Raw genomic sequence first — 26,365 nt, forward strand, 5'->3', positions numbered from 1 at the left:
CAATCACAAGTCCAGTGGAAAGTGGATAACTGTCTAGTGGAATTTAATTTCTACCAACCTAAATTATCAACATAACCTTATTCCGGTTGTGTGGTTTTCTTTCAAATGTAGCACGTGTGTTTTCTGTTTTGTGACGATTACTTAAAAATGGGTAGAAAAGCAAAATTCAACGATGGTGTCCTTGTCAAGCGAGGTCCTGGCAAAAAAGCGAAAAAGCAGAAAGATCCAACTTTTCCTAAAACTCTACAAGGTAAAATTTTAATGATTTTTACGTTGTAAAGTAGCACGTTGTTTTAGATGATTCTACGTCTAAGAAGTTGAGTCATCGCCAGAAGCAGCGACAACAAAAAAGGCTTAAGAAGAAAGCTCGTCCTGACAAAGCAGCCCCTCCAAAAAGTGAGAGCAGTGAATCAGAAGCTGAGGAAGAAACTGCTGCTTGGTTGAAACCTTCTGTTAGTCAAAATGATACTAAAGTTCTTCCTGATAGTGATGGCGAGGACGACAAAGGCTATACTGATGATAACAAAAAGTGGTTGAAGCCCAAAAGACAAGTTGTTATAGAGTCAGAGTCTGATGAAGACACTGATGAGTTAAAAATGGGGACTTTGGATGACGTAACGGATGATTCTTCAGACGATGATGAACTCCTCCCCATTGAACAACAAAACAAAGAGTTGCGCCAACAGCAAGAGGAGGATGATCAACTTGCAGAAGAAGAATTACAAATGAACATCGGAAATCAGGAGAAATTTCAGTTTCCTTCAAGAAAAGAACGAGAAAACACAGCGAGTTTGCAGGAGGTTCAACAACGTATTCGCGATGTCATTGGGGTGCTTTCAGACTTTAGTAAACAACGCGACCAGAAACATTCACGATCTGACTACCTTGAGATGTTAAAAACTGATCTTTGTACTTATTATAGTTATAATGAATTTCTTATGGAGAAATTCATGCAGCTGTTCCCACTTACAGAGCTTTTGGAGTTTCTTGAAGCCAGCGAGGTTCAGCGCCCTCTTACGATTCGGACTAACAGTTTGAAAACTCGTAGACGAGATTTGGCTCAAGCTTTAATCAATAGAGGCGTAAACTTGGATCCTGTAGGAAAGTGGAGCAAAGTGGGACTTGTCATTTATTCCTCTCAAGTCCCGATTGGTGCAACTCCTGAATATCTCGCTGGTCATTACATAATCCAAGGAGCGTCAAGTCTTCTTCCTGTAATGGCGCTCGCTCCCCAGGAAAACGAGAGAATTCTGGATATGTCGGCCGCCCCCGGTGGCAAAGCCTCTCACATAGCGGCTTTGATGAAAAACACTGGAGTATTGTTCGCTAATGATATTAACCGCGAGCGCATAAAGGCTATTGTAGGGAATTTCCACAGGATGGGGGTTGTTAATTCCGTGATCACGTGTATGGATGGAAGGAAATACCCTTCGACTTTGAAGAACTTTGACAGGGTTTTATTAGATGCTCCATGTTCCGGGACTGGAGTCATCGCTAAAGATCAAAGCGTCAAGACTAGTAAAGATGAGCAAGATGTCCAGAGATGTTATAATCTACAACGGGAGTTACTGCTGGCTGCAATTGATTGCGTGAGCGCTAAGTCTGAAAGTGGCGGATATTTAGTCTACTCTACTTGTTCCATTTTACCCGAAGAAAACGAATGGGTTGTCGATTACGCTTTGAAGAAAAGAAATGTAAAATTAGTCGATACAGGTCTAGAGTTTGGGACTGAAGGCTTCACCAATTTTAGACAGCACCGATTTCACCCAAGCTTGAAACTAACGAAGAGGTTTTACCCCCACACTCATAACATGGACGGATTCTTTGTCGCTAAATTTAGAAAATTCTCCAATGTAATACCAAAATCTGGAGGAGATGATGAAAAGACCGAGGAGAAAGAGGTAGAAAACGAAGACGAACATGAAGATAATGCTACCGAGGAAACGAAGAATCAGAAGCGAAAAGTGGGTGAAGAAACAGTGGAGACCAGTTCAAAAAAAGTAGCCAATGATAAAAATGTGACAAAGAAACAGAAGAAGTTGAAGCAGAATGAAACAAACAAGTCGTCTCCTTTGTTGAACGGAAATTCGCAAAAAAAGAAAAAGAAAAATAAGAATGAAGGGAAAACAAAACATAACAAACCGGATAAGAACAGTCCACAAAAAGGATCTAATATAAAGAAAGATCAAGTAAGTGGCGAGTCAACAGGAGCGAAAATTAATTGGCAGGATGTTCCTAAGGAAGCTGGTGTTAAATTGGGAAAGAAGATGAAGAAAAATAAGAAGAAACAACTTGGAGCATTAAAAAGTAATAAGAAACAGAAATAATGTTTTACTTTCTCGATTTATGTATATTATGTAACACTTGTTTGCGATAGTTGAGTTTCCAAGAAAAAATAAACTTTTTTATTTCTACCTTAAACTTTTACAAATTCTGCATAATTATCTTTACAAGGATCAAAAGAAGTTTCCTTGACTTGCACTCCCTCTAAAGCTTTCCTTATCTCATTTCCAAACTCCTGGAGCTCCTTATCTCGATGATTTACCACAAACTTTTGATTTTCGATTAAAAGTATCCCATTTGGGGCAATCCCGTGATTAAAAAAGTCCTTACATAAATGTTTCACATAAAAACACCCAAAATAAGCGACGTGAAAAAACTCGTGATATTCGTCCTTGTGCTTCATCAGTGGCAATGAAGACAACGAAATAAACTTGATTTTTACATTATCTACAGTAAAACACTTGTTTTTCTGACTAGTCACATTATCGCCGGCTTTAATATCCACGACACGTTTCTCGCCCATGTTCATAACCACAGGACCTAATTTAATATCAGACGTCGTTTGATGGACGTATTTTTCTCCATATTCTATTTCATGGAAGACTTGACAAAGGTTTCGTTCAGTGACGTCGGTGGCTCGGTAGACATTTTGGCCATTGGAATGTTTCGAAAAATTGGGATCTTCACATTCCAACCCGTAACTTATGAACGGTCCCGTTTGCATATCGCCCAAGTATCCATAATGGATGAAGTTTTCACCGTTCGGGGCAACCACACAGACCATGGACCTGTTGGGCTTGGAAACTTCCGATTCTAACCAGTTGAATGCGACACCCATCAGTCGGAAATTGCGGTACTCTTGGTTGCAAATTTGTTGAGCACCGATGGAGTGTAGACGCATGTGGAGGTCCCAATCGAAGGCTCCCACTTTGCTGTCGTATCTCACGCCTAAATTTTTTCGGAGACGGTTGTCCCACGAACGACAGATGTCGAAGTCGTCGCGGCCGCACCAGAATTTTAACAAGTTTTCTAGGTAGTCGCGTTCCTTGTATTTTAGCTCCAGGGTGATGAATGGGACAATTTGAGCGAAGTAGTCGTAGTTTGTTACCATTTTCACCATTTGGTGGGCTGCGGTGGTTAAATATTTGGCCACCGATGGTCGCACTAGGGTGTTACCGTACAGCTCCATGAACATCTTCACCTTGGGGACTAAGCCCATGACTGATGAGTCCTGGAAGGCGATGTTTAAAAGGAGGAGTTGTTTGGCGATGGTTTCGACGCTCGCTTCAGCAACAAAGAAGTTGAGTTTGGTAGGGGCATGTCTGTATCGCCGCGCCAGAGTCTGGAGGATGTGACGACTGTCTGTGCCTCCAACGAGGAGGATGTTGAGCTCAGTTGGGAGAATTTGGTTGTGTTGTAAATAAAGATCTAAGAGATCGAGGGCTGGAGTAAACCCCCAAAACATGTTGAGCGTTGGCACTGACAGTTATCGACCCAACAACGGTCGCTATGGTGGTATAATGAAACGTCGCTAGGTAATAATTTATTTATTTAGGCAGTGTATATCATCATAACACTATATTTACATCCATCTGTTTTTCCTTAGAAAACTTGCAAGTGATTCCGCATACACGTGAATTTTTGTATATTTTACCCTGAAATCTTGTACCCTCTTACAAATAAACTTCAACATACATAAATTTATTAATACAGTGTAGTCATAAGATATTCGATTATAAACATAACATGGTGTATAGAGAGTACAAGATTTAAACAAATAATACAACAATGAGCAATTTTTCCATTGGGTTTTTCTTTACAATATAATTTAACATTCGGTTGTCATGTCTTTCAAATTGTGTGTTTTTGCGAAAATTGTGCCTTCACTTGTGCAAAAAAAAAGAAACGAGTTCGTGCGTGTTTGGCAGCAAAAATGAGTAACGATGTTCTTGTGTCTATTGTGTGATGGACCAGTTTTGGCACTGTTCTTCTCCCAGTTAACTGAAAAACGAATATTGTACAGCAACTTCTAAGCTACACAATTATTATTTTTGGTTCAGAAACTGAATCTTACATTTGTTCTTAGGTTATTATTATTTGGACGTTATAATTGACATTCAATTATTTATAACGTAGTGCCGTGATAAAAAGCAACCAAACATCTTTGATTTTCGTCGTTCGAACGGTTTGCTCATAGACAGGCACTTACAACTCATATATAAAAAATCAATCGAAACAAAGGTGCCAACCGATGAGCCCCGCAAACAAAAAATGCGCGGACCTTGTCAATTATATCAATGCAACAATTTCTATCGTTCCTGTAACGTCATACGGTTACCACTGTTTTTCTTATTTACATTGCACACTACTTGCGCTGGACTATTTTCTCATATGTCTCCTTAAAATCTGCAGACTTGTTCTACTGAGCATTTAGAATTGTTTTAGTCGTGGTGAGATCCAGGATCTTGAGCCGCGACCTAAACTCCATTTTAGGATATGTCGGAATGAAAGGGACACTCGGACCGCGGCGCCAACGATCAACCACTAAACGAATCGGGTAATTTGCTATCTTCTATGTCAATTCGTCAGGAGACTGTACTCACCAACGACTTTTGAAAGGTACTGTACAAGAGCGAGTCGTGCGATTTCCATGACGCGAATTCGAGTGTGAGCCCAGCTTAAGATCAAATTCGCGGCGAATCGCGCACAACGCTCGCTTACAATCTTGACCGAAATGGATGGAGAGCGTAAAAAATATTCAACAATATGTATATTTTAACAAAATCTTCAGACAGTTCAATTGATGCAACGTAGCGTAACGTAAAAGAATTGGTGTAACGTACGCGTAGAGCTAGGTGACACGAATCGACTGTCTTGAACAAAACTGCGTTAAACGGATGATTTAGGCCTTCGCCTCCGTGAAATATCACTAAAGAGAAACTGGAGACTAACTTACATACTAGAATAAAAAAAATCGCCTCGTGGAACGATTTCGTATCCTTTTATTTATTTTATTCAACGTTTTCTCAGGCGGACGTCACCTCTCGAGCGTTCTAGGCTAGGGAAGCAAGGGCGCCGACAACTAAGGCAGAATCGGGAATCTTCCAACATTATACACACCACGGATTTAGAATTATGCATGCATCTTTTCATTAATTTTGGTAAAATGCACGGTCGCAGATGAATACTGTTTGTTGTAAACAATTGTCAACAACTATAAAAGTCAGCCGGAAAAGTCGGCCGCACAACACTTAACACGGGGAGAACTGTTCGTGTCACTCCAGCGATTCTTGTGGGGATTTTTGGGGCGAGGTCGTCGTCTTGACAGTGGTTCAGTCTTTTGTGGTGGTTTCGGTGCGAACGCGGTTAACTACCTGGCGATGACGACGTTTAGTAACAGAAGATCGAACTCGAGAGCTCTGCACGGAGGAATGAAAGCAAAGAAACGTCGAATTCGTTAATATCTTTGAGTCCAGTCTTACGAGAAACTTTCATATTTAATAAACATTTTCAGCTACCTTAACACGCCTTAATGGCTCTTAGCATTTTGATTTTGAGTACACATTTTAACAATATATTAGTAAGCTGGAATTGGATAGCAGCCGTTTCATATTAACGAATAGAATTTTGAAACTTAATGAAAGAATAGAAAAATGAATCAGTCGTGCAGGGCCCTCCGGTCGTCATTTGAATTTAGAATATTCCCTACGTAAGTACGTTGATCAGTCACCATCACACGTATAGTTATGTACAGATCGTGTCACTGGGCGCTTTATCGTTGCGAGTCTACCCTGTTTTAGTCACTATCAGTGTTTATATTCCGGATATCGTTTGGGTCTGTGGATGGTGGCGTGTTCTGGATGTGGGGGTCCCACGGGTGGCCCCGGTGCGGGGACGGGCGCTCGGGCGATGCTCGGTGGCTCCTCGCTCGTCGAACTGCTCGGTGACGGGAAGTATTCTCGTGGTACGGCGCCTCCGCCCCCGACGCCGCTTCCGCTCGCCTGTCCCATTGCGTCCTCACTCGCCCATCGGGCCATCTGTTGCTGAGCTTGAATAAATTCATCACTAGAAAACAATAACTATAGAACTACCAGATTCTGGTAGCGGGGGTGAATCCGGTAAGATCAGGCTCAATGTCTTAATCTTAGCGGTTCGGAAATATTGATTACCTTTCGCTGTCGGGGGTGTCGCCGCAAGGAGCTCCTCTGTCGTGGTCCGCGCTTTCGTAGATGCTCTCCTCCTCCGCCTGGTGGTGGGAATGCGGGTGTGGATAGGGCAGCCGTCCCGTGGGCTGTCTGTATCGACCATAAACGAACCTGCTTTCGCGATGGGATTGGTGACTACTTTCGCTGCAGGCGGAGGAGGACTCTTGGCGGTAGTGACGATCGGCTTCCGTTTCTGACATTCGAATGTCTTCAGAACCGCTCGGGCTCATGTGACGAGAATGGTGCTCGAGTTGGCGGATTAAGTCTTCTAAATTGCGGATTCTGATTGGACCACACGGAGGTACCTCGTCTTCGTCTTCTTCTTCCGCTTCGACGACCACCTAAATTTTTTCTACTAGTAATCACACTAAAACACTGGACCACTTCCTCACCTGTGGTTCGCAAACCTTTTCCTGACTACTGCTCCTCTTGTATTCAGAGTAGCTGTCGGCGCACTGCTGCAAACTCCTTCGTAAAAGTTCTTCACTTAACGCACTGCTGCTTCCCGACGGAGTGGAAGTGCCTCGATGCGAAGCAGCCTTCCTTAAAGCTGTTATAATATCTTCGTGGTAACCATTCAAAGTTTTGAGTGTGCGCTCCACTTCTGAAGCACCACCGCCAGCCATGAGCTGGGTCATCGTAGCTTCCGCTTGACTCATCAACTCTTCGGATTGAGCACCATCACCCATCGACAAACAGTAATCGTGCTTTTTCAAAATTCCTTTCTTTTCCGGAAGCTTGAGATTGTTGTGTTGAAGATCAATGAACGAAACTGATTCTTCTTCTGTTAAAACCAAACGTTATCAAAACGATTTAAAAATGACTCATGCCCGTTTGCACCGGTTACAGTTAAGTCTAAAGATTAAGTTAAACGCAGATTAACTTATAGATTGCGTTGTACCGGTTCCTAATCTTTCATAAATGACATCTATCTGTCAGTTAATTTAATCCCTGGAGAAGGTACGGTTTAAAACTTAAATATAAAGTAATTGTTCATTATTTTGTAAAAATTGACTTCAAAAAGTGCCGAAATGGCTTTAATTTATAATAATTTCAATGTAATGGTGTTGGACGACGACGACGACCTTAAAGAAATAGATTTTATTTTAAATGGCTTACCGCGGCAAGTATGTACAAGAAATAACAGTTTCGACCCGTACGATTTCGAGATTTCGTTTATCGATAGCTTGTTGCCTAAGGTTGTTGATGTTGATAGAAGAACGTTTGGAGTACCCTTACGATAGGTGTGAATTCATGTTAATCGACATCGTTAATTCAAACGTAGCATCTCTTTTCGTTTGATCTAACGACACTGAACCTCCGCCCGTTTTCATGATTTCTCTCTTCTCCGTCGCAGCAAAATTTCTAATCACTTTCTTCTTATTTTCGTAAAATCTTTTTAATACTTCTTTACTGCGCCGAACATTTATGATATTTTGAGCGATAAATTCATCAGAGATTTGATTCCATACATTCCTTTTGTTTCCACGAGCAAGAATCAGTTTTTTTTAATTTCCAATAACATTATCATACTTTTTGATCAAGCTCAAACACAACATTTTTTCGCCTGGTGTAAAATTCGTCGAACGAATTCGTTTTGCTTGCAATTCCTATAACCCGAGCAACGTAAACTTAAATGAAAAGTAGAGGAAATTGTACCATTACCATTTTAAATCACTTTAACTTCTGGCTTTTTTCTAATGGTTTTTTCAAAATGTCAAACACTGTGTTACCCTATATTACCTTACGTTTCCTCCAGTTAGTTAACTGGCAGATCGAAAAGTGTGGTGCAACGCAATTTAACTTTAACGAACGTTTAGTTAATCCAAACCCTTAACTGTAACAGGTGCAAACGGGCATCACATACCTGAATGTCCTTGGTCCTCTTCGCTCGCTGAACCAACACCCATTCGTTTAAGCTGTTGCATTTTATGTTCCCTGATGGTCCAGAGTGACACACAGATAAACAGTTTTGGTTAGTGCTTAGTCGGGGGGTAACAACCGAAACATTGATGGCATGCAAGCGTGCAAAAATAAAATGAAAAGGCAGAAATTTTGGGGTGAAATATTGTATGCATAAAAACCAAAACGAATCAGAAATAAAATGTGGTTAAACACAGTTGGATGCAACATTGAGAGTGTAACATTACATAAATGTCACTAACTGGTAATGGGATGGTCCTCCGGCCCCCATGTGGTTCGACGAGCGAAATAACACCCGTTGCGAATCGGCCCGGCTGACAAAAAATAGCGTCTTAGTATTTTTGTGGATTTGTAGTGTTTGACATGATCGGTGAAATGCACTTCTGAGTGCAAGCTTTAAGGCACCTGTTTACGGTTGCCTTATTATATGCTTGTACCGAAAAGTGCTCAACCGCTGTAACTCCTTTAAAAAAATATTATTTATTAAAGCTTAGTTCGTCAAATTGATTTTGTAATAATATTTTTCTCTGGAGCTTCGAACGTCAGCTTAAATCTATACAGAGGAGACGATGCCGTTTTACAAAGCTTTCTCATAAAATCATTCACCAACTAAAATGAACATCCACAGAATGACCTAACAGTGAACATCTCTAAGATGACCGCTCATTCAAAAGGAAAACGAAAAACGCATAGCGAAAGGAAAAAACGAAATGGGCACCCATCCTGCCGTCATTCTCACTAGGTGTTTGGGTTGGATGATGACTTACCCGAAAGCTGTGACCCCAGCGCCCAACGTCAAGATCTTGTTAGCGTTATCTAAACTGTCCTCTTGCGAGTGGTTGCCAGCAGTGTGGACGTAGTTTTTCGGAATAGGCTTTTTGTACGGTTTTTCATATTTGCGAATGGTTGTCTTCCTTCCAGTGGTAAATTTACATAACCCGAGTAAAAAGAGGGGGAAACGAAGAACCGGATTAATAATGGAGCTTTAAGGACGCGACGAAGACGACTCGATCCGTGTATGAAATTTACCGGATGAGTCGAGTCGGTTCGCCGGGCCTCACAACGAACATAAAGAAGAGTACAGAGGACATGCCCACTTATGTGGTAAAAAAGTGAGATTGGTGGAGAAAAAAAAACGTGTTTGTGTTTTTTCTCTGCAGGTGGAAGCTGCGTGTTTGTGAGTGGAATAATTTATGTAAGTGTGTTGTGTTGGGTGATTTCGGGGGGGTTGAAAGGGCGCATACACTCTGCTCGCATTCATAAGGCAGCAGTGGCTAATAGAGACAGAAACATACATTCCCACATTGCATAACTCGCACTTATGCATATATACATGACATTAAAACCAGAGCTCGTGCATTGGACAAAACACCACCAAACGGCGGACATGACCGCCAAATATCTGTAGTACTTGAAGGTGTTTCGTTTTTTTCGGAAGAGAGATGGCGCATGCAGCATGCATGAGTTTTTTTCTGCTATAAAGATTTACAATTTTACCGCAGCATCCCATTCTGTAACGGTGGGAGGGGGTTGCCATACACGATTCATAATTAAAATGACGTCCAACTTGATGGGGCTTTTATTGACTGCGTCAATTATACTGGCGTAAAATACGAACTCAAATTGGAAGTTGACGTGATTTCGAATTTTCATTCGGCCGACGCGGGAGAACCGGGGAATGAGTGTCACCGATTCACGCCAGGTCAAGGATGTGGAATTTTGATAACTGAATGGCCTCAGGTGTCAAGGCGCTATGACTACATAGTCATAGAGCCTTAAGATGTGTGAAGCATGGAAGTATCTGTGTCGTTCAATATGTAGTCGATGTAATCTGTAATAATTTCGACTTTAGCTCCCGTCTTGTCGATACATCATCCCGTTTGATTGACGTTTCCGTTGAGTTCGTATTTCGCCGCCGGGTCTGCGAGCATCCCGATGCGGCCCATTGTAAATCTGTGTAGTGCGTCGTACAAGGTAATAGAGTCAACAGACACACATTTAGACACATATTCTCTCGAGTGACAGATCTAGAGGCGATCGGTCATCGAGAGCGCTCGTACAGCTACACACATCTAGCTTAGAGGCAAATGAAACGAGAAGTAAAACGGATCGCATCGCAACGTAACGTAAGAAGCGACAGCGGATGCTGAGTAAACGTGGATCGCTACCTGGATGGTCTGCTCACTAACCTGAGACAGAGCGAGAAGTTTTTGTGTACTACGACTGACCTGTAGCATAGTGCCATAGTTGCAAACAGAATGAACACACCCCCTACCACCGACATGAGCGTACCCACGAGAAAAATCGTGTTGGACCCGTGATAGTCCGCTGATGGTCCAGCAGCGCAGCGCAGAGGGAGGCGGCGGTGCGACGCACGGCGTTGTCAGTCATCATGCATCAACACACAGGCGAAGAGAGAGAAGGAAAGCACCATGAGACAATATACAAGACACATTGTATTTTTTATCATCAAGTTATCGTGAGGTCGGTATATACAGTACACACAGAGCAAACACATTAGATATCGATACAATATAAATATAGTGTCACGTTTATGTAAGCCTATGTACAGGACATTGCGCAAACTGTACTCGATCACGTCACGATCTTCTAGGTACCTGTAGCAAACGGCCACTACGGCAAAACAAATGAAGACTCCCTTCACCACGCCTACAAGGATGAACACCATGGTCAGTGTTTCCAGGTTGCTCGAATTGTTGTTGCCTGCGAACGACATGCAAATCCTGAACCGACTCACAGGGGCAAAGACTCTTTGCTGCTGGCCAAAATTCCAATTGTTTACTTTGTACATTTACTATTATTTGCTCCCTTTAATCTGCCCTTAATACAGGACCTCGCATTCCACCTTCTGAATAAATGATTACAAGTTAATGAAAATTGCTTCATATTTTAAATGAATTTTGGCCATGTCGTGTTTTGCCCACCGTGTGGCCGTCATAATATGCTCTGTGTCTGTACTAAATCAAGTCAAGAAGTGACGTTCGACACCCGGCTTGGCAGCGTGTCGAACGCATTTCCGCTTGACACATGTTACGGCACTCGTTCCTTCGGGACGCCTCAATCACACGCATACCTACCGTAGGGGGTTTCTTTCTTCTGCATGCTCTTCGTCAGGTCGATCGGAGTGGTATCGGGAGGTCGCGTTGACATCGGCGCCAACGCCACTTCCACTTGAAGGGAGCAATCGGGCCCGCCCCAACCCAAGTCGCAATAGCACTTGTTCAGGTTCGTACAGAACTGAAAACGCAAACATCAAACACACGAATTTTATTTGTCTCTACGAAACTAACCCCATGGCCCGAACATTCCACATTGTTGTTATTCGTAGGACACTTTGTTTGGTCGATGTATGGAAAAATGCTTGAACATGTTTGATTAAGGCAAATGAGGTTTTCGCCGCACGGTGTTCCGTCCCAGACTAAGCCGGCCATTCGCTGGGTCTCCGCATCATCGTTGCTGCCGGAAGGCCTGTGGATAGACCTAGTCTGGGGTTATGACTGAACTTAATGACATTGTTCGAATACTCACTTGCATTCGTATTCCGTCCCTTGAATGGTGATAAATGTCCTCGAGAATGGAGGTTGGTCAGCGCCCGGACCCAAAATAGGCTGTCTTTTACCTTTCTGACAGTGTAAGGTCCCACATTTGACGTTTTCGGGAGAGCATTTAACAAACGTACCGCTTCCGGAGCTGCCGCAATGGCCATTGATCGAACCCTTTGAATTGAACTTTTCGAAGCATTGCTCGTCGGCCGCGGTGCCACCTAAACAGACGTTTAAAATGATGAAATGATTTCGGGCGCATCCACCATTTCTAAAAATCTTACCGTAGCCCCAGATGTTCTGGCACTGCAGCGTTAATGTGGGACAGACCCCGTTAAAGCAATATCCATGGTATCCACACGGATGACCATTCTTCTTGAAAACATCCAAAGGACACTCTCCGCTGTCTCCCGAGCAATATTCCGGCAAGTCACATTCATTCGACGGTTCTCTACACACAACGCCTCGCGGCATCAACATGCACTTATCGCAACAAGGCCCAGAAGCACACTGCGCTTCCGTGGTTAACTTGCACGTTATCGGATCACAACAAGGATCCACACTAGGACATTCATCTATAGTTCCACAATCGCAGTCTTCTCCATCTTCAACAATCCGATTCCCGCACGTCCTTCGCACTTCGAGTTCGTTCGGTTTGTTGAGAAGGCAAATTCCGTTCCCCGTCCTCAACCTGTCGATGTAGTCCGATCGACTACACTCCGAAAATTTATAAGGTTGCACGTTGTCCAACCCCACTATTGCTTGCGCCATGATGCACCCATGCCAATCTCTGCAGAAGCACTCTTTTCTCCCGTCGTCGTGCCCCATCCCTATGTTATGTCCGATCATGTGCGCCATGGTTCCCGCGAGTAAATGTGGCTCGTAGGTGTTGATATCCACGCTGATACCCACCGCTTTGGCAGTGCACACTGTCGCAGGAACCGCCATCCCAGCCTCGCCCCCGACAAAAACCTCCCCCGTGAGCAACTGGGTGGTATCTTTATCAATCTTGAACAATTTCCTCGAAGTGTAGTCGTTGAAGTTGGTCAACGCTCGACCGATATCTTCGTTCCTGTTGATCTGAGCTTGATTGCCACCTTGCCACGTTTCGATGTACACCACCGACACTCTTGTGTTGAGAGTGCGGAAGTACAGATCGGCGATGTTGGCCACTTGGATCGAGTCGTGCACCACGTCCATTCGAGTGCTACCGTTGCGTTTTTCGAACATAGCTTTGTCTATCACGATCGCTGTTTCTATGTATTTGGTTGCTTCGCGAACGTCACGTCTTATTCGCAGGTTTTCCGTCGGAAAGAAGCCAGCGTGAGTGTTCAAACGCCATTCCATGTTCCCAGAATTGGCGCAACCTTTGTTGGCGTTCGTTCGAGCTTCAAATATCACGTGTGGATGTTTCTGCTAAAAAAGAGTGAAGCTGTGCAGTCACATTTGGTTCCGCAACGGAAGCTAAGGTCTGCCGCTGCAAGCTCGCTTAAAAAATAAAGAAAAGGACCCATCGCGAATCCCTGGAGTGCTTCGCTCATTTTGTTATTTTATGAAAGAAGCTCCAGTTCAGGCGTGTTTGCGTGTCCGTTCCAATTAGAACGATATTGTTGATAATTAATTAGCCGGCTCTCGTACGCCTGATATGTTAGAAGCATCACCCGTTCACGTTGACGTAATTATTTCTGTTTGCGTTGTTTCGTCGTTGGTCGTCTTCGTTCCCCTCGTTGTCGGGGCGTGTTGGTTTTCCGTGTCCGAAAGGACGCTGTGCATAATGCGTTCGTCGTTAATTCCGGTTAAAAACGGCGGCACGCGGAATAATGGCCGTCTATCGCAACTAGAATTGACAATCAGCTAAGCATCTGGTCCCCTGGGAATGTTGTCTGAGGCGGACGAAACGGGTCAGAGCAATCCCTTGATTAGAAACACGCCAGTGTGGCCATTAAAAGAGGATTAGGCCGTTAATTCCGACTACTTCAAGCGCAGAGTGCCCGCCACGTTGCCCCTTTCGTCCATTCGCAAAACTCTCAACTTTTATAATTTTATGGTGGTGCAGATTATGCGATAAAAGGACAGCTCATTGTTCGTTTACCATTGTTTCGATGGAATGCCGCGCACGGAAAACCAGCTTATCGGATTAAAATTCGCATTGTAATTGGGGCCGTGTGGTGCATATTAAAACCGCTAGATTGTTGGAAAAAAATCACCGGTCATCCTCAAGTCTGCGTGTTTGCGTACACAATGGGACGTAATTTATGACGGGATTGCAGCACTTTCGGGCCTAATTGGGACGAAAACTCTGCGACGAGTATACATGCCACATATATAATTAGAACAAGACACAATTGGGTGATCTCAAGACCCGGGGACGGAAGCAAAAACAAACAGCCGCCGCTCGTAAGGAATAATTACGGTCCTGGGGGACCTCGTTCGATCTACGGACAAAAACCCGGACATTTCAAATGTCACAGTTTCAACGATTGATTTAATCGGCGGTGTTAAGGACTAAGGACATTCTCTACACTCTTTTCTAGAATCACGACAGTTTCAGCCCCTAATAAACGACTTATTTTACAAGTTTGTCCGGGTGAGAAGGAAATTCGAGAAATTTTTATATTCAAAGAAGAAATGGGTTAAAAGCCACAGAAATAAATGATGACTCTTCAACGTTTGTACCATTTAAAACTGTCCATCCTTCAGGAAGCTTTACGACACTTTTACGTTGGCTACTAAGAAATTTAGAGACAAATATAAAATTAGATGAAACTACTTTGGAAATTCATGGCGCTGAGACCCATAAAAATTGAAAAGTCCAACCCTTATCGCAATTTTGGAAAAATTTAGGATCACAACGGGCATCCATGTTCCCCGAAAACGATTAATTGGGGTTGTAATAATTTAAGGGGGGTCTCTCAATGTGTTTGTAGTTTATTAGGCCATAATCTCTTATCGGGTAACGTATTATGCGTCCCGGTTCCCTGTAAACAGCATTTAGGTTAGCTCCATTGACAGCTGAGCGAAAGAGAAACATCACCTCCCCATTTCTTTTGCTCGTTTAGCGTCAATACTCACCGTAATAGATCGCCCCCCATAAAAGTATAAGAGTTACAATATTTAAAAGGCTTTCTTCCCGATATTTATAGAGGACTAATAAAAGCGCTTTTCCCTGGTCTTTTTTTTTATTTATTTAGTCTATAAATTATTACGGTCCGCGATAAAACCGTTTAATATCAATTATTCAGTGTAATTGAGTACGGGGGCTTTCCTAAATCCACGGGCCATCTGTGAAATCGTAAAATGGACTCGTTGCTTTCAGCGTTTAGAACGTTTGATCGGGTTTTACGGGTGTTTAGAAAGAGTGTTTTCGTTGGGACATAAACTCAATTTGGATAGCCGCTAAAAAAAGTTTCACTCATTTCTAGAACAGCTTGTGTAATTAAAGGTTGAAAAGTTGAAAGTCGAACAATCCTTTTTCAAACCCTTGGTATTGACGTTACTAAATTAACATCTGATTGAGGAAAAGTTTTTGATGGCACGGCGGATTTAATCGTGTTCGTGTTATCGACAGGGCTTTCTAAGAGGGCTGGTGTACCACCAAAAAGGGATGGGGGTAATTGGCTGTCAGTTGTCACCGAGCCCAGACATCCGTACGGACGTGTTCATTAAAACTTATTCCAATTAATTTTAATTAATCCAGTGAAACTCGGCATTTGAATCGTCGCAAGCGGTCATTTTTAGCATTAGAGAGCATAAAGCCGATGCGCTTAAGCCGATGGAATTATGTTTGCTTATGCGTCTAGCGATTTTCCGCCGGTTTTATTAAAATTCTCTCGACTGTTGGTGGACCTTGCTCCGCCGCATTCTTCTGACCGGAGATTGGCATTTTAATTGATAATAGCCGGGATATGAATTCGCCCCTCGATTTTAGTGATTTGTAATTGCTTCTGGACCCTGCCAGACTGTATTCGCCTTAATTACCGTTTCGTGTAAGCCGTGAATATTTCACCGACACTTTTTATTAATTGTCGTGAGCTTGTAGCAGCAGCCTGCATTGTTCCGAAATAAGTTTAGATAAGTACTGACCGAGAGATCTCCTCCATAGAACGGGTGGATGACAAATGTCTCGTTGCCCACGTGGATGACCCCGCTGACACCGTTGCACGTGTGGAAGGCGGCTGTGGCACCAGGGTAGTCCTGGACGGTCCCGTGGTAGTAGCAATGTTCGATATCCTGTCAAAAGACGTTAATAGTTTAGATCTTGTTCGGTAAACGTGACGTTCGACGAAAGCTCGGCTTCGATTTAATTATTATCGGAGGTCCCGAGGTCCAATTCAAATCTTGTCGTTCCATTAATGGATACTCCCTTAAGCTAATAGGGATGATTTGGTATTTAAATAAATTCTGTTTACTTTAACCCGACTCCAATCTAATTGACTAACACTATTTTCTGATTCGGAAAAGTTTAGATTGTTTGATTCAAACCGCACCCCATATTGATTGCTTTTTTAATTAATTTTTTCATCGAGAGCGTTCAAGACTCAAATGTGTGAAATTTACATTACGTCGAATGATTTATGACGATCACTTGTTTGTTATTCTCGTGATTTGCAAATTTGTTGGAAATTAAAACCGCACCTTGGGTCAAAATCAACTATTTCATTTCATAACTGATGCTTCGAACAGGACTATAAAATGCCCGTCATTTTTGGGAATGTCCTGAATATGCATAATGCTCTGATAATATTCAAACGTGCGTTTGTGGCACAACATTATCATTAAATGCAAATAAATTAACGTTTCCGATAGATTTTTAACGTATTGCTGGAAACAGTGAACATAATGAGGCAATAAATTATGTTTCCGGAAAATTTGCATAGTTCGTGGATACTAGTAAATTACATTGATTTTTTCCGATGCTTGAAATTTACTTTCCTATTTCTGTCACCTTGTTGGATTCCCTAATTGCCGTTATTAACCCTCGTTGTATTGATGTAAAGCAATACAGCTGCAACAACATTGCTAAATCTGAAACTAAATCCAATAACAACAAACTTGTGATATTTAAGCCCTTCAATCCGGTCGTTAGACTAAACTTCTCAGTATACCATAACAGTTTACTTGTGGTTATCATAAAATCCCTTTCATAATAGTCCAATTTGAAAAGAGTAAATATTTACTGCGATCATCCACCTCTATTTAATCCAAGATTATCTTAAACCTGCGTCCAGAAAACAAAAAACTCCAAATCAGTACAATGTTTTTTTCATGGACTGTGTCTGTTTTCCTTTTTACATTTATTTCTTTGGGTGAGTTGACAAATGATGCGCTTCACTTAAACTTTGCGTGATAGTTGTAGGCTTCGAAGACAGCGACGTAACCTTTTATTTATTCACGTCGGAAAATCCGGAAAATTACGTTGAAATCACTAAAGAAAATGCCATGGTGGACGCAGACTCTGCTGTTATTTTTCTTATCCATGGTTGGCAGGAAAACAGAAATAGGTCGTGGTACGAAGACTTAAAAAACGCATTCTTATCTAAACCTACTAAAACCAGCATCGTTCAAGTCGACTGGGCTAAACCAGCCTCACAATTCTACCCGATTGCAGTTTACGACTGCACTAAAACTGGTAAAATGCAAACGTCATCAACGAAATCCCTAATAAAACCGTAATTGCAGGAGAAATAATCGCGGACTTTATCATAAACCTGGTAGAAAATCACAGCGTTCCCATAAGCAACGTCCACGTCGTTGGACACTCGCTGGGAAGTCACGTCGCAGGATTTGCAGGGAAATATCTCCAGAAGTACGGTTTAAAGTTACCGAGAATCACGGGATTAGATCCTGCAGGAATTCTTTTTTGGGATATTTTAAAACCGGAAACGCAAAAGTTGAGTAAAAGTGACGCTGAAGTTGTTGTTGCCATCCATACAGATACATGGGCATATGGGTATTATGGCTCTTTTGGATCAGTGGATATTTACCCAAACGGCCGCCCTATTGTTCAACCAGGGTGTCCTATTAATGGGGGAATTAATTGGGTGATGTGCAGTCACGAAAGGAGTTCCCAGTTTTTTATAGATGCGTTGGAAAATCCAGGGACTCTTTTAGCCACGCAATGTTGGTGTCAGATCGCGTTGATTCTCGGGTTGTGTGACGGAAATAAAAGGGTAGATTTGGGGGGTGAATTTCGAATGGATGATGTTGGGGATTATTTCTTGGTGACTAATGCAAAGAAGCCGTATGGGAAAACTAAAGTTTAATAATTTGTGCTTCAACGCTCGATTTCCTAGTATTCATAATATAAGAGTTAATGGTAATGGATAAATATGGTTTTTAGTGTTAGTTGGAACAACGGATATACAGTATGTCCCCGGATTGAGTTCACAAGAGAAAAAAAAAACGTTATTTTTCATTTTACAAAATTATGACAAAAGAATAATATTTTTTGCTTAATTTAAAATAAATAAATCTTTATTTAAAACTTTAATATTATCAAGCTGTGTTCTTAAAATCGAAAAAAACAAAAAATAACGAAGAACTTTTTTATTTTTAATTTTGCAAAAAATGTCAAAAAAATTAAATTTGTTCCTTAACTCAAACCAATTTCCACTATTTGATTGATAGAATTGAACTGGTAATTCTTTAAGACTCGAAATTTTCTCAATTATTGTTAAGGATGCAATTGCACTTCTTTTCCAATTTTTTAATATTTAGGCATTATTGGGTAAATTTTCCTTTAATCTTTAATGCACTATTTGATATTGTGAATTCACAGCCTGCTATTATTTAAATACGATTACAAAATTTAATAAATAAAAAAACTGAAAACATTAATTTTAAGAGTTCAAACTAATAATTTTGAAATTTTAATTGCAGATTTATCTGTTTTGAAATAAGCAAATAATGTTATTTATTTGTCATTTTTTTGTAAAATGAAAAATAAACTTTTTTTCCCTCGTGTGAACTCAATCCAGGGACATACTGTAGTTTATTAATTGTGACCAAGCTTAGCGCATAAATAGATGAGTCAAAACTGGAGTACACCTCAAGGGAAGTCGTCAGTTTGATGGATTTTCTGATACCACAACTTGGAGTAGTTTCGTTAAAATGTACAAACGTAAGAAAGTTCCGCCCCGCTGAGATGTTGTGATCAAAACTACCTCATTTTTTATTAAATATTCCTCAATTAATAATATCTATTTATTGATTATGGTGCTCAGATAGATATCAATGTGCTCAACTGCCACATGTTATTTATTTAGCACCACTGGATTCTGGTGCGGGAAGCGACGAAAACGGCAAATCTGTAGATGTCGCCAAAAAGTATTTCCCTGCATCCGCTTTAGTTAGATCTCCACCGATATCAATTTTCCTTGATTTGTTGCATTTCCCGTCCAAAAAGTCCTTATAATTTGCACACTTCGCTGCAATAAGCCGCCCAGGATTCACAACAGCGATTGAATAAAACATCCAACTTCTATCTTGACTACAACTGTCTAAAATACTGTGTTAGATTCGAAACTTTTCTAAAAAAAAACAGTTTACAAGGAAATTTCCTGATTGGGCACCCTGGCTGGGGTCCAACGCCCCCATTTGGATAAATATCAACAGTACCGACAGTTTCAACAGTTTCAGAAGTGCCCATCGCGGTGTGTATTGCAACAACAACTTCTGCATTACTCGCGTTTAAATGTCTCCCATTTATTACCAAGGGCGGTTCAAATAATGGTCCCATGGGACCCAGCCCTGTTATCCTTGGTAATTTTTTACCCACTTTGTTGAAAATGTATTCACCAAGGTAACCAGCAATGTGAGCTCCAATAGAAAAACCGATCGGTTGAATGGTCTTCAATGCCACTCCTTTTGCAGTCAAGTTCAAAACAAGTTCTCCGATTTGTTCAGCTGATTAAATTAATTGTAGATTAGGTACAAAATCGCGAGCTCTTACCGATTTGAGGCGTAGCTAAAACCGCTTGTACGTAAGGGCCTTTAGAAACGGTACTATAATCGACAACGATAACGTTAAAATTCCCACGAGAAAACAGTGCGGGTCTTAACGTTAACTCAAAACTGCTGCTTGTCAACCATCCAGGGATTAGAATTCGAGTTTCCGAACTGTTTGATACATATTCGCTGGCGTTGTTTGGACCTATTATTACAGGGTCGTCTTGATTCTCGGCCGTGTATAATAAAAATTGGACCAAATACGCATCGGTAGCTGAAACTAGATAACTAAAAAGTTATGTTGGTTATTTTTAAGTTTAGTTATTATTACTGATGGTTATGGTAAGCAGTACAAAAAACTTCATTTTACCTACGTGCAACTAAAACTTAGTGTTTATTCTAGTGCGCGTTCATATAAGTACATATTATTCTATGAGGTATTTAGAAAATGTTCTGTTTCATAATAACACACTTGTTATTCCCCATGGAATAATTTACTGCGTATTTGCATACTCCTTCAAATTTCTTGAATTACGCTGCGATAATTTACTTAATCCTCTTTTATGAGCTACCAGTATATGCCTGCAAACCACGTATTTATTATGCAATTTAGGTTGAACCGAATTACGATGAATTAGTAAAGTGGCAATTTGGGAATTGTTTTTTAATGAAAAAGTGAGTGTCAGCTGAAATCGCGCCAGTTTCACAACCAGAAAACTGTTTTGCTTTATTTATTGTTGCGTATCCAATAAATTTCACAATATGTACGGTTTCTTCGCCGAGGTTCTTAGAAAGTACGACCCTGCATCGTTATACGTAACATCCCCTCCAATGTCTATTGTTCTTTCTCTTCCACACTTTCCTGCAAGAAACCTCTGGTAACTATCACATTTCGTTGCAACAAACGCTCCTGGATTTTCTAATGCTGAGATGTAGTACCAATAGCTCCGATGGTGGCTACAAAATTCTATTTTTGGTAGTACTGCAGAACTTTATCGCACATGACCACTTACTGACATCATTCCCTTCCGGACATCCAGGCTGGACTGCGTATCCACCATTCGGAAAAATATCAATGGTACCAATGGTGTTGCGTTGTCCGAACTCAAAACGATCTGTATGAATGATTACCACAATGTCAGCAGCTGCCCGATCAACGGCGTTTTTGTGGAGTTTGATAAAGTCCTGGAATAAAGGTCCAGCAGGATCTAGAGCTGTTATTTTGGGGATTTTTTTAGATATGGTTTTTTGGACGTAGTGACCAGCGAACCCTGCAACTTGTCCTCCGAGTGAGTGTCCAATGATTTGGATATTAGACAAAGGAACACCCTCTCTAGCCAGTCCAATAACAAAATCTCCGATTTCTTCACCTGTGATTTGGATTTCAGATTCAGTTAGTTGTCGCGTTGTTTTTACCGATTCGAGGGGAATCAAGAGCGGCCGTGAGATATCCTTGAGAGGCAAACTTGTGGTAGTCTGTTTGAATGACGACGTAGTCTTTCCGGTACAATAGGGCGTTTTTTAAGGGCTCATACCAAGGAGTTGTGCGATTTTCTGTCCAGCCATGGATTATAATCACCACTTCCCTATCATCACCGACGTAGAAATGGGCATCTTTAGGTGCAACTTCAATGTAATCGTGAGGGTTATCTCTGGTGAACATGTAAAATGTCACATCCTGGGCCACAATAACTAAAAGAACACTTTGGGGCTATCGTTCAAGATAGAGGAAACTACCTGTAGCCACGGCTAATAAAACACACGTCTGTATTAACGCGTTCATTTTCTACAAATCTCTGCAAGCATGAAAGAAACCCACCAGACACGATTGGTACTATTTTCGTAATTGCCATTGTTACGTTATCTTCCAACTTCGATTTGAGAGAATCTAAACGACCTAACGATTACATTTAAATAGATATGACCGCTATTAATGGTATTAAATTATCATTAAACAAATGCAAAGAGTGCGTAATTAGCACTTGCCCTTAATTTTAATTGTTAATAATTAACATTATGTTATCGGATCGATAATTTCGCAAACACCCAGTTTTAATTGAATTTAAATCCAAGTTAAAATAAGAATTTACGCCGTGATTACCGAATTTTGTTGCTTGAATTCCCACAATTCTTATGTAGATTAATTATGGTTTTATTACTCAAACAACACAAACATGCAAGAGTAATTTGATACGGAAGACTTGTTTGAAAACAGAGAAATGACAATGTTGTGCAAAGTATAATTCATTAATAAACAAATTTTACTAAAGTTACACAAAAACGTAAAAAACATGCACGAGCAGAAATATTTCATCGTCGCAAAGAGAATAAAAGTGCAAAACAGTGAATAAAACTCTAACGGTGCAGAAAGAATTGAATTAATGTATTTCCTATAGCGGAAATATACCGAGTAAAAAAAATCTGCGCTTTTAGTGTGTTAAATTTTCAATAGTTTACTACAACGGAATGATAAACGAGTTTAATGAAACCTTGTTGGCATTGTAATTCCGTTTTAATTTAAATTGTCAGCGACATTTAATATGTTGGATGAAAAATGATATCGATATTAGGGCCACGATCTAATCATCCCCTGCAAAAAATTAGTTGTGGTTTCGTGAAAATTGCATTCAGCGTTTTCGTTTTATTTCATTTAATTTTTAAACTAAATTCGACTTTGAAGACGGAAAAAATTGTATATTTAATTAAGCGACCACTGTAATTCGCGCAAATCTACTCAACTCCTTTTTCATTAGCTGTTATGTTTTAGTATCTACGCATTTGACAGAATTTTAATTTTTCCCCGGATAATAGAGTGAACATTGTTAGCAATATTGTGGTTGCGTTCATTGCAAAAAACATTGCGCGTCTATTTTTGGTAAATATTTGTGTTGGTCTTTAATGCCGAGTTGTTTTTGTTCATTCCGCAAACGCATTCATTTCAAAATTCTGCAATGTATTCCTGTCAAAGCATTTTTTTTTTTCAACAAATGATAAAATTCCATTACACAAATGAGGGAAAACGTGAATACTTTGAATGGCGCTGATTTGATTTTTTTCCTAGAAAGTTACGATGTGGTCGCAATAGCAACACAGGGCTTATCTTTTAATTTGCTTATTATTATAAATGAAGCAATTACGGGAAAGAAACAGTTCATTACGGCTCGAATTTACGTCTGTGTTTGTTTTGTGTTTCGAAATAACACATCAAGCAAAAATTAATCCCTTTGTGAGTTGCGTTGATAAGATTGGAGCAATGAAAAGACTTAATTATCTCTCTATTAAGGATTAAAATGATATTTATTAGGCAAATCCGAGTCCTTGAAACTATCATGTCCAATTACGCGTTGATTTATGTACGATTTGTTTTTGTGTTTAAGCGTGAAAATGAGCTTTTATATTTAATAATCAAGACAATTAAACGGAACGGTGTAGGTTTCTCTTTTATTAATAAAGCTTCAATATTGAAGAGATAAGTTACACAGGAATTGCTGTTGCACAAATTGTAATTAACTCCTTCAAAGGCAAAGGTTTTCATTAAAATATTTCGAGTCGGAAAAACAGAAATAGAGATCGGTTTCATTTCCAAGACGTTCCGAATTAAAACTTTAATTTTACACTTGTCTACGTTTTAAGCTTTCAATTGAAATGGCAATTTTGTGATTTTTCATGAGTGGAGTTTTATTTCTGGTTCACGAGCGACCCGTTATTCACAGAATCAAAATGGATGCTCAGAATTATTGTGGTCGTCATGGAGGTGTTGGTCGCTAGGGACGATAACCAACGTCGCTTCTTTTATGTACGCTTTTCCAGTTTTTCCGTATTTTCACGACACAGGTAAATTTAACAATGAAAGGGATTTATGCAACAAATTGTGGTAAACCGCTTTATTACTGCTAGATGGTAATTGGAGTAGACACTGAAAGGTTTCGGAGATCACCTGACAATTTCTACCCGCTTATCATTTTGGTGTCAAAATAAGACATCCGGTGCTCCCTCAAAAGCACGATTTCAAACATGAACTATGCAATTCGAGTTTAACGAGATCAATTCTCTCAGATTGTGACAGAATGTTCCTTTCACTGTGATTCGATTTAATTAAATTTTATATGATGGGGTGGAATTTTGACACGAAGGTGAAAGCGAGCAGTTCGTTAAGGAAGCGACGAGAAAGCTCACAGACAGACCGAGTTTTACGACCAATAAAAAACATCTCGAGGATTCAAATGTCGCCGTTAAAATATTACAAGAAATTAAACGGGTCGTTTTTTGACATTTAAAATGGGTAATTTGGCACAAGACGATACAAGAAGTGGTTACGATGTGATAAATATCAATAGAGAAGACTATATGGGCGATTACGACAAAGTGGATGTTATGATCTGGAACGTATGTCACTGGGAAATAAAAAATGTTTTACTGACCTGCTTCGAAACTTGTTCGGCTCCATTGGCTAGGAAATGTTTTTGCATGATGTTGGGGGCGATGAGTTGCCTGGAAAAACATCAATTAATTAATTGGTGTGCTGTTGATTTATTACATCCATTGCAATAATTAACTGTACATTATTAATCGCTTACAGCAGTATAATAAACCGTATGATTACAATATGAAATGTTCAATGTTCAATCTAAAAACTTCTGAAATTGTCCAATTCGAAAGTTTCCCCTTTGTCGTTATCATCCCCCTCCCCAAAGATTTCCGAAGCGGTATAAGAATTTATCGATAGAACTGAGACAAAAAGGACATCGTAACGATGCGAATAGATCAAGGTTTGTTGCGTGAGGCCCGGTGGCAATCCCATAAAAACCAAAATAAACCCCATTTCCTATTCTCGGTTAATGAAGGGGTCGGAGGCGCGTAGATTCTAGAAATGTCATTATTTATCAAAATGATTCGCAATGAAATCGTGCGCCGCTGCCCATTGATTGACAAATAATTGATATGAAACCCCGTGGCCATAATAGATAGATATGAACGTGATTATCCGCATTACAGAGGCAATTTAGGAAGGGCTATTTACGAGATCGGTTCAGCATTAGTGCGTCGACCTAAAAACGGGCAAAGCGTGACATTTTCCCCAGCAAAAAAATAAGGCCGTTAAGCGTTCGAATGGGTTTAGATCTGAAGGGGCAAAAACGTTATAATTTTCATACATTAGTTCTAATGGACTTTTATGATCCCGGAGCTAATTAATCGTCGACGATGGGGTATAAAACTAGAGAGTGAGGGAGGTTAAGAGGGTTCTTTTTTTTAAATAATCGACAAACTTCCGAGGTTGATAGCTAGCCTTGTGATAAATTAATTGGTAGACGGTAAATAGGTTCTAATAAATTGCGATGGCAACAGATTAATTTGTTTGCATCATCCGAAAAAGAGGCGGAAAATCAGACAGTTCGTTAGCCGGAACGGAATTTATTCGTACAAATTAACTTAGGGAACACTCAAAAAATTACGTTTTCGATTAATTTGTTTGTCGACGGAAGTAATGAACTGATGCTCTTAAAACGCATCGTTGGCGACTTTTTGTCCAATTAATCGACTCGTTTTCAAGCTGCTTTCCACGAATATTACAAAAAAAGCCAATTTTATCGTCTTTAGCAGGAATTTTTTCATAAATACTCGTCATCTAACAAACAAGCATAAATCTATTGACACGGTACACTAATTCAACATCATCCGCAGCCACATTACTTATCAGAAATTAATGATTTTCTTTTCAGCCGTACCCAAAAAAAACAGCTCTTCTAATTAAGTCCTAAACCATTCCTATTTCAAATCATGTCTGTCTGCTTTTTATTATTTTTCAAAATTAAAACATGCAGCTGAAACTGTCATCTTTCGTTTCTCGATGTGTTGACTAAATTTTTAACTGCGCATTTATTTTGAAACTTTTAAACAAAAACCCATAACAGATTTCTCTGTTGAGCGTCGAAAAATGTGACCAATGAGGTTTTGTTTGATTTCCAGCAAATAAAATGACAGTTTTAACAAAAATTGCCAAAAATTTATTTTTGTTTCAATTCATAATCAATATAAATCAGCATTCCTGGGTTTATTTAATAGCACAGTCCCCAGTCATATGAATAATAAATTTATTCTGTCTAGTTTTAATTAGCTTTTGTCCAGTAATGTGTAATATATTTCAACCATCATCAATCTCGCAGATAAATTTCTAGGCGTGAATGCATATATTTCTGCAAACCATCTCGACCTCAACTAATCTTCGCGGTGACTCGGTATAATAAATTCCAGCTGTGCAGAATTATTCCTGCGGTTTGAGTAAAAGTGTGTCAATGTCACTACTAATCGCAGACTTTGGCCTTTGTCTCGTCGCAATAAAACAATACAACATGTCAATTTTTCACTCTTCTTTACGAGTGCTCCGCTCAAATTCAGTTTTATAAAAATGGTGGAGGCGCCGGGATTCCGAGCCATAAACCCGCC

General features: G+C 40.3%; 6 protein-coding genes across 15 annotated transcripts in view; 2 read left to right on the plus strand and 4 right to left on the minus strand.

Annotated features, from left to right (window-relative positions):
- The first annotated feature begins 22 nt into the window (after positions 1-22).
- On the plus strand, positions 23-2,412 carry LOC148167931 (uncharacterized). The gene is made up of 2 exons (XM_088046042.1): positions 23-250; positions 298-2,412. The coding sequence occupies exons 1-2, from the start codon at positions 148-150 to the stop codon at positions 2,325-2,327; spliced, it is 2,133 nt and encodes a 710-aa protein (XP_087902168.1). The 5' UTR covers positions 23-147; the 3' UTR covers positions 2,328-2,412.
- A 4-nt stretch (positions 2,413-2,416) lies between these two features.
- On the minus strand, positions 2,417-3,772 carry Dnaaf3 (Dynein axonemal assembly factor 3). Its single transcript, XM_088046043.1, has one exon. The coding sequence runs from the start codon at positions 3,746-3,748 to the stop codon at positions 2,417-2,419; it is 1,332 nt and encodes a 443-aa protein (XP_087902169.1). The 5' UTR covers positions 3,749-3,772.
- A 43-nt stretch (positions 3,773-3,815) lies between these two features.
- The window catches only part of mmd (disintegrin and metalloproteinase domain-containing protein mind-meld), a 133,461-nt gene continuing 110,911 nt past the window's right edge, over positions 3,816-26,365 (minus strand). For 3 of the 10 annotated variants that reach the window (XM_088044965.1, XM_088044963.1, XM_088044959.1), the window contains 13 exons: positions 24,343-24,412; positions 16,058-16,204; positions 12,259-13,390; positions 11,961-12,195; positions 11,723-11,912; positions 11,510-11,669; positions 10,601-10,739; positions 9,179-9,325; positions 8,654-8,725; positions 8,356-8,426; positions 6,881-7,272; positions 6,453-6,829; positions 3,816-6,348 (listed from right to left, as the gene is read on the minus strand). In XM_088044965.1, coding sequence (XP_087901091.1) covers positions 6,090-6,348; positions 6,453-6,829; positions 6,881-7,272; positions 8,356-8,426; positions 8,654-8,725; positions 9,179-9,325; positions 10,601-10,739; positions 11,510-11,669; positions 11,723-11,912; positions 11,961-12,195; positions 12,259-13,390; positions 16,058-16,204; positions 24,343-24,412 — 3,391 coding nt within the window. In that variant the 3' untranslated portion in view covers positions 3,816-6,089. Of the gene's footprint in view, positions 6,349-6,452; positions 6,830-6,880; positions 7,273-8,355; positions 8,427-8,653; positions 8,726-9,178; positions 9,326-10,600; positions 10,740-11,029; positions 11,136-11,509; positions 11,670-11,722; positions 11,913-11,960; positions 12,196-12,258; positions 13,391-16,057; positions 16,205-24,342; positions 24,413-26,365 lie in introns of all 10 variants that reach the window. The other 7 variants (XM_088044960.1, XM_088044962.1, XM_088044964.1 and 4 more) reach the window with 7 other exon arrangements.
- Positions 17,229-18,237, plus strand: LOC148167934 (lipoprotein lipase-like). The gene is made up of 3 exons (XM_088044950.1): positions 17,229-17,280; positions 17,325-17,603; positions 17,654-18,237. Exons 1-3 carry the CDS (start codon positions 17,229-17,231, stop codon positions 18,235-18,237), a joined length of 915 nt encoding a protein of 304 aa, XP_087901076.1.
- LOC148167935 (lipase member H-B-like) lies at positions 19,173-20,328 on the minus strand. Its single transcript, XM_088046058.1, has 4 exons — positions 20,253-20,328; positions 19,926-20,195; positions 19,523-19,879; positions 19,173-19,473 (listed from the first exon to the last, which is right to left on the minus strand). The coding sequence occupies exons 1-4, from the start codon at positions 20,284-20,286 to the stop codon at positions 19,232-19,234; spliced, it is 903 nt and encodes a 300-aa protein (XP_087902184.1). The 5' UTR covers positions 20,287-20,328; the 3' UTR covers positions 19,173-19,231.
- LOC148167936 (phospholipase A1-like) lies at positions 20,292-21,748 on the minus strand. The gene is made up of 6 exons (XM_088044952.1): positions 21,659-21,748; positions 21,338-21,613; positions 20,935-21,291; positions 20,690-20,888; positions 20,420-20,638; positions 20,292-20,301 (listed from the first exon to the last, which is right to left on the minus strand). The coding sequence occupies exons 1-6, from the start codon at positions 21,702-21,704 to the stop codon at positions 20,292-20,294; spliced, it is 1,107 nt and encodes a 368-aa protein (XP_087901078.1). The 5' UTR covers positions 21,705-21,748.

The sequence above is a fragment of the Gnatocerus cornutus genome, chromosome 9 (assembly GCF_029298725.1).
Source record: "Gnatocerus cornutus isolate USDA-ARS CGAHR chromosome 9, icGnaCorn1.1, whole genome shotgun sequence".
Taxonomy (NCBI): Eukaryota; Metazoa; Arthropoda; class Insecta; order Coleoptera; family Tenebrionidae; genus Gnatocerus; species Gnatocerus cornutus.

What these genes read in the sequence shown, in the direction of transcription:
- LOC148167935 (XM_088046058.1), bottom strand. Translation starts at nt 20,286, where the DNA reads ATGAAGTTTTTTGTACTGCTTACCATAACCATCA. An exon ending in TTTAGCTACGCCTCAAATCG is followed by an intron (nt 19,880 to 19,925) that starts GTAAGAGCTCGC and finishes TAATTTAATCAG; the next exon opens with CTGAACAAATCGGAGAACTT. An exon ending in CCCAATCAGGAAATTTCCTT is followed by an intron (nt 19,474 to 19,522) that starts GTAAACTGTTTT and finishes ACAGTATTTTAG; the next exon opens with ACAGTTGTAGTCAAGATAGA.
- LOC148167934 (XM_088044950.1), top strand. Translation starts at nt 17,229, where the DNA reads ATGTTTTTTTCATGGACTGTGTCTGTTTTCCTTTTTACATTTATTTCT. An exon ending in TTTTACATTTATTTCTTTGG is followed by an intron (nt 17,281 to 17,324) that starts GTGAGTTGACAA and finishes TTTGCGTGATAG; the next exon opens with TTGTAGGCTTCGAAGACAGC. An exon ending in TTACGACTGCACTAAAACTG is followed by an intron (nt 17,604 to 17,653) that starts GTAAAATGCAAA and finishes CCGTAATTGCAG; the next exon opens with GAGAAATAATCGCGGACTTT.
- LOC148167931 (XM_088046042.1), top strand. Translation starts at nt 148, where the DNA reads ATGGGTAGAAAAGCAAAATTCAACGATGGTGTCCTTGTCAAGCGAGGT. An exon ending in TTTTCCTAAAACTCTACAAG is followed by an intron (nt 251 to 297) that starts GTAAAATTTTAA and finishes ACGTTGTTTTAG; the next exon opens with ATGATTCTACGTCTAAGAAG.
- Dnaaf3 (XM_088046043.1), bottom strand. Translation starts at nt 3,748, where the DNA reads ATGTTTTGGGGGTTTACTCCAGCCCTCGATCTCTTAGATCTTTATTTA.
- LOC148167936 (XM_088044952.1), bottom strand. Translation starts at nt 21,704, where the DNA reads ATGAACGCGTTAATACAGACGTGTGTTTTATTAGCCGTGGCTACAG. An exon ending in TTTATTAGCCGTGGCTACAG is followed by an intron (nt 21,614 to 21,658) that starts GTAGTTTCCTCT and finishes GTGTTCTTTTAG; the next exon opens with TTATTGTGGCCCAGGATGTG. An exon ending in TCCGGAAGGGAATGATGTCA is followed by an intron (nt 20,889 to 20,934) that starts GTAAGTGGTCAT and finishes TACCAAAAATAG; the next exon opens with AATTTTGTAGCCACCATCGG.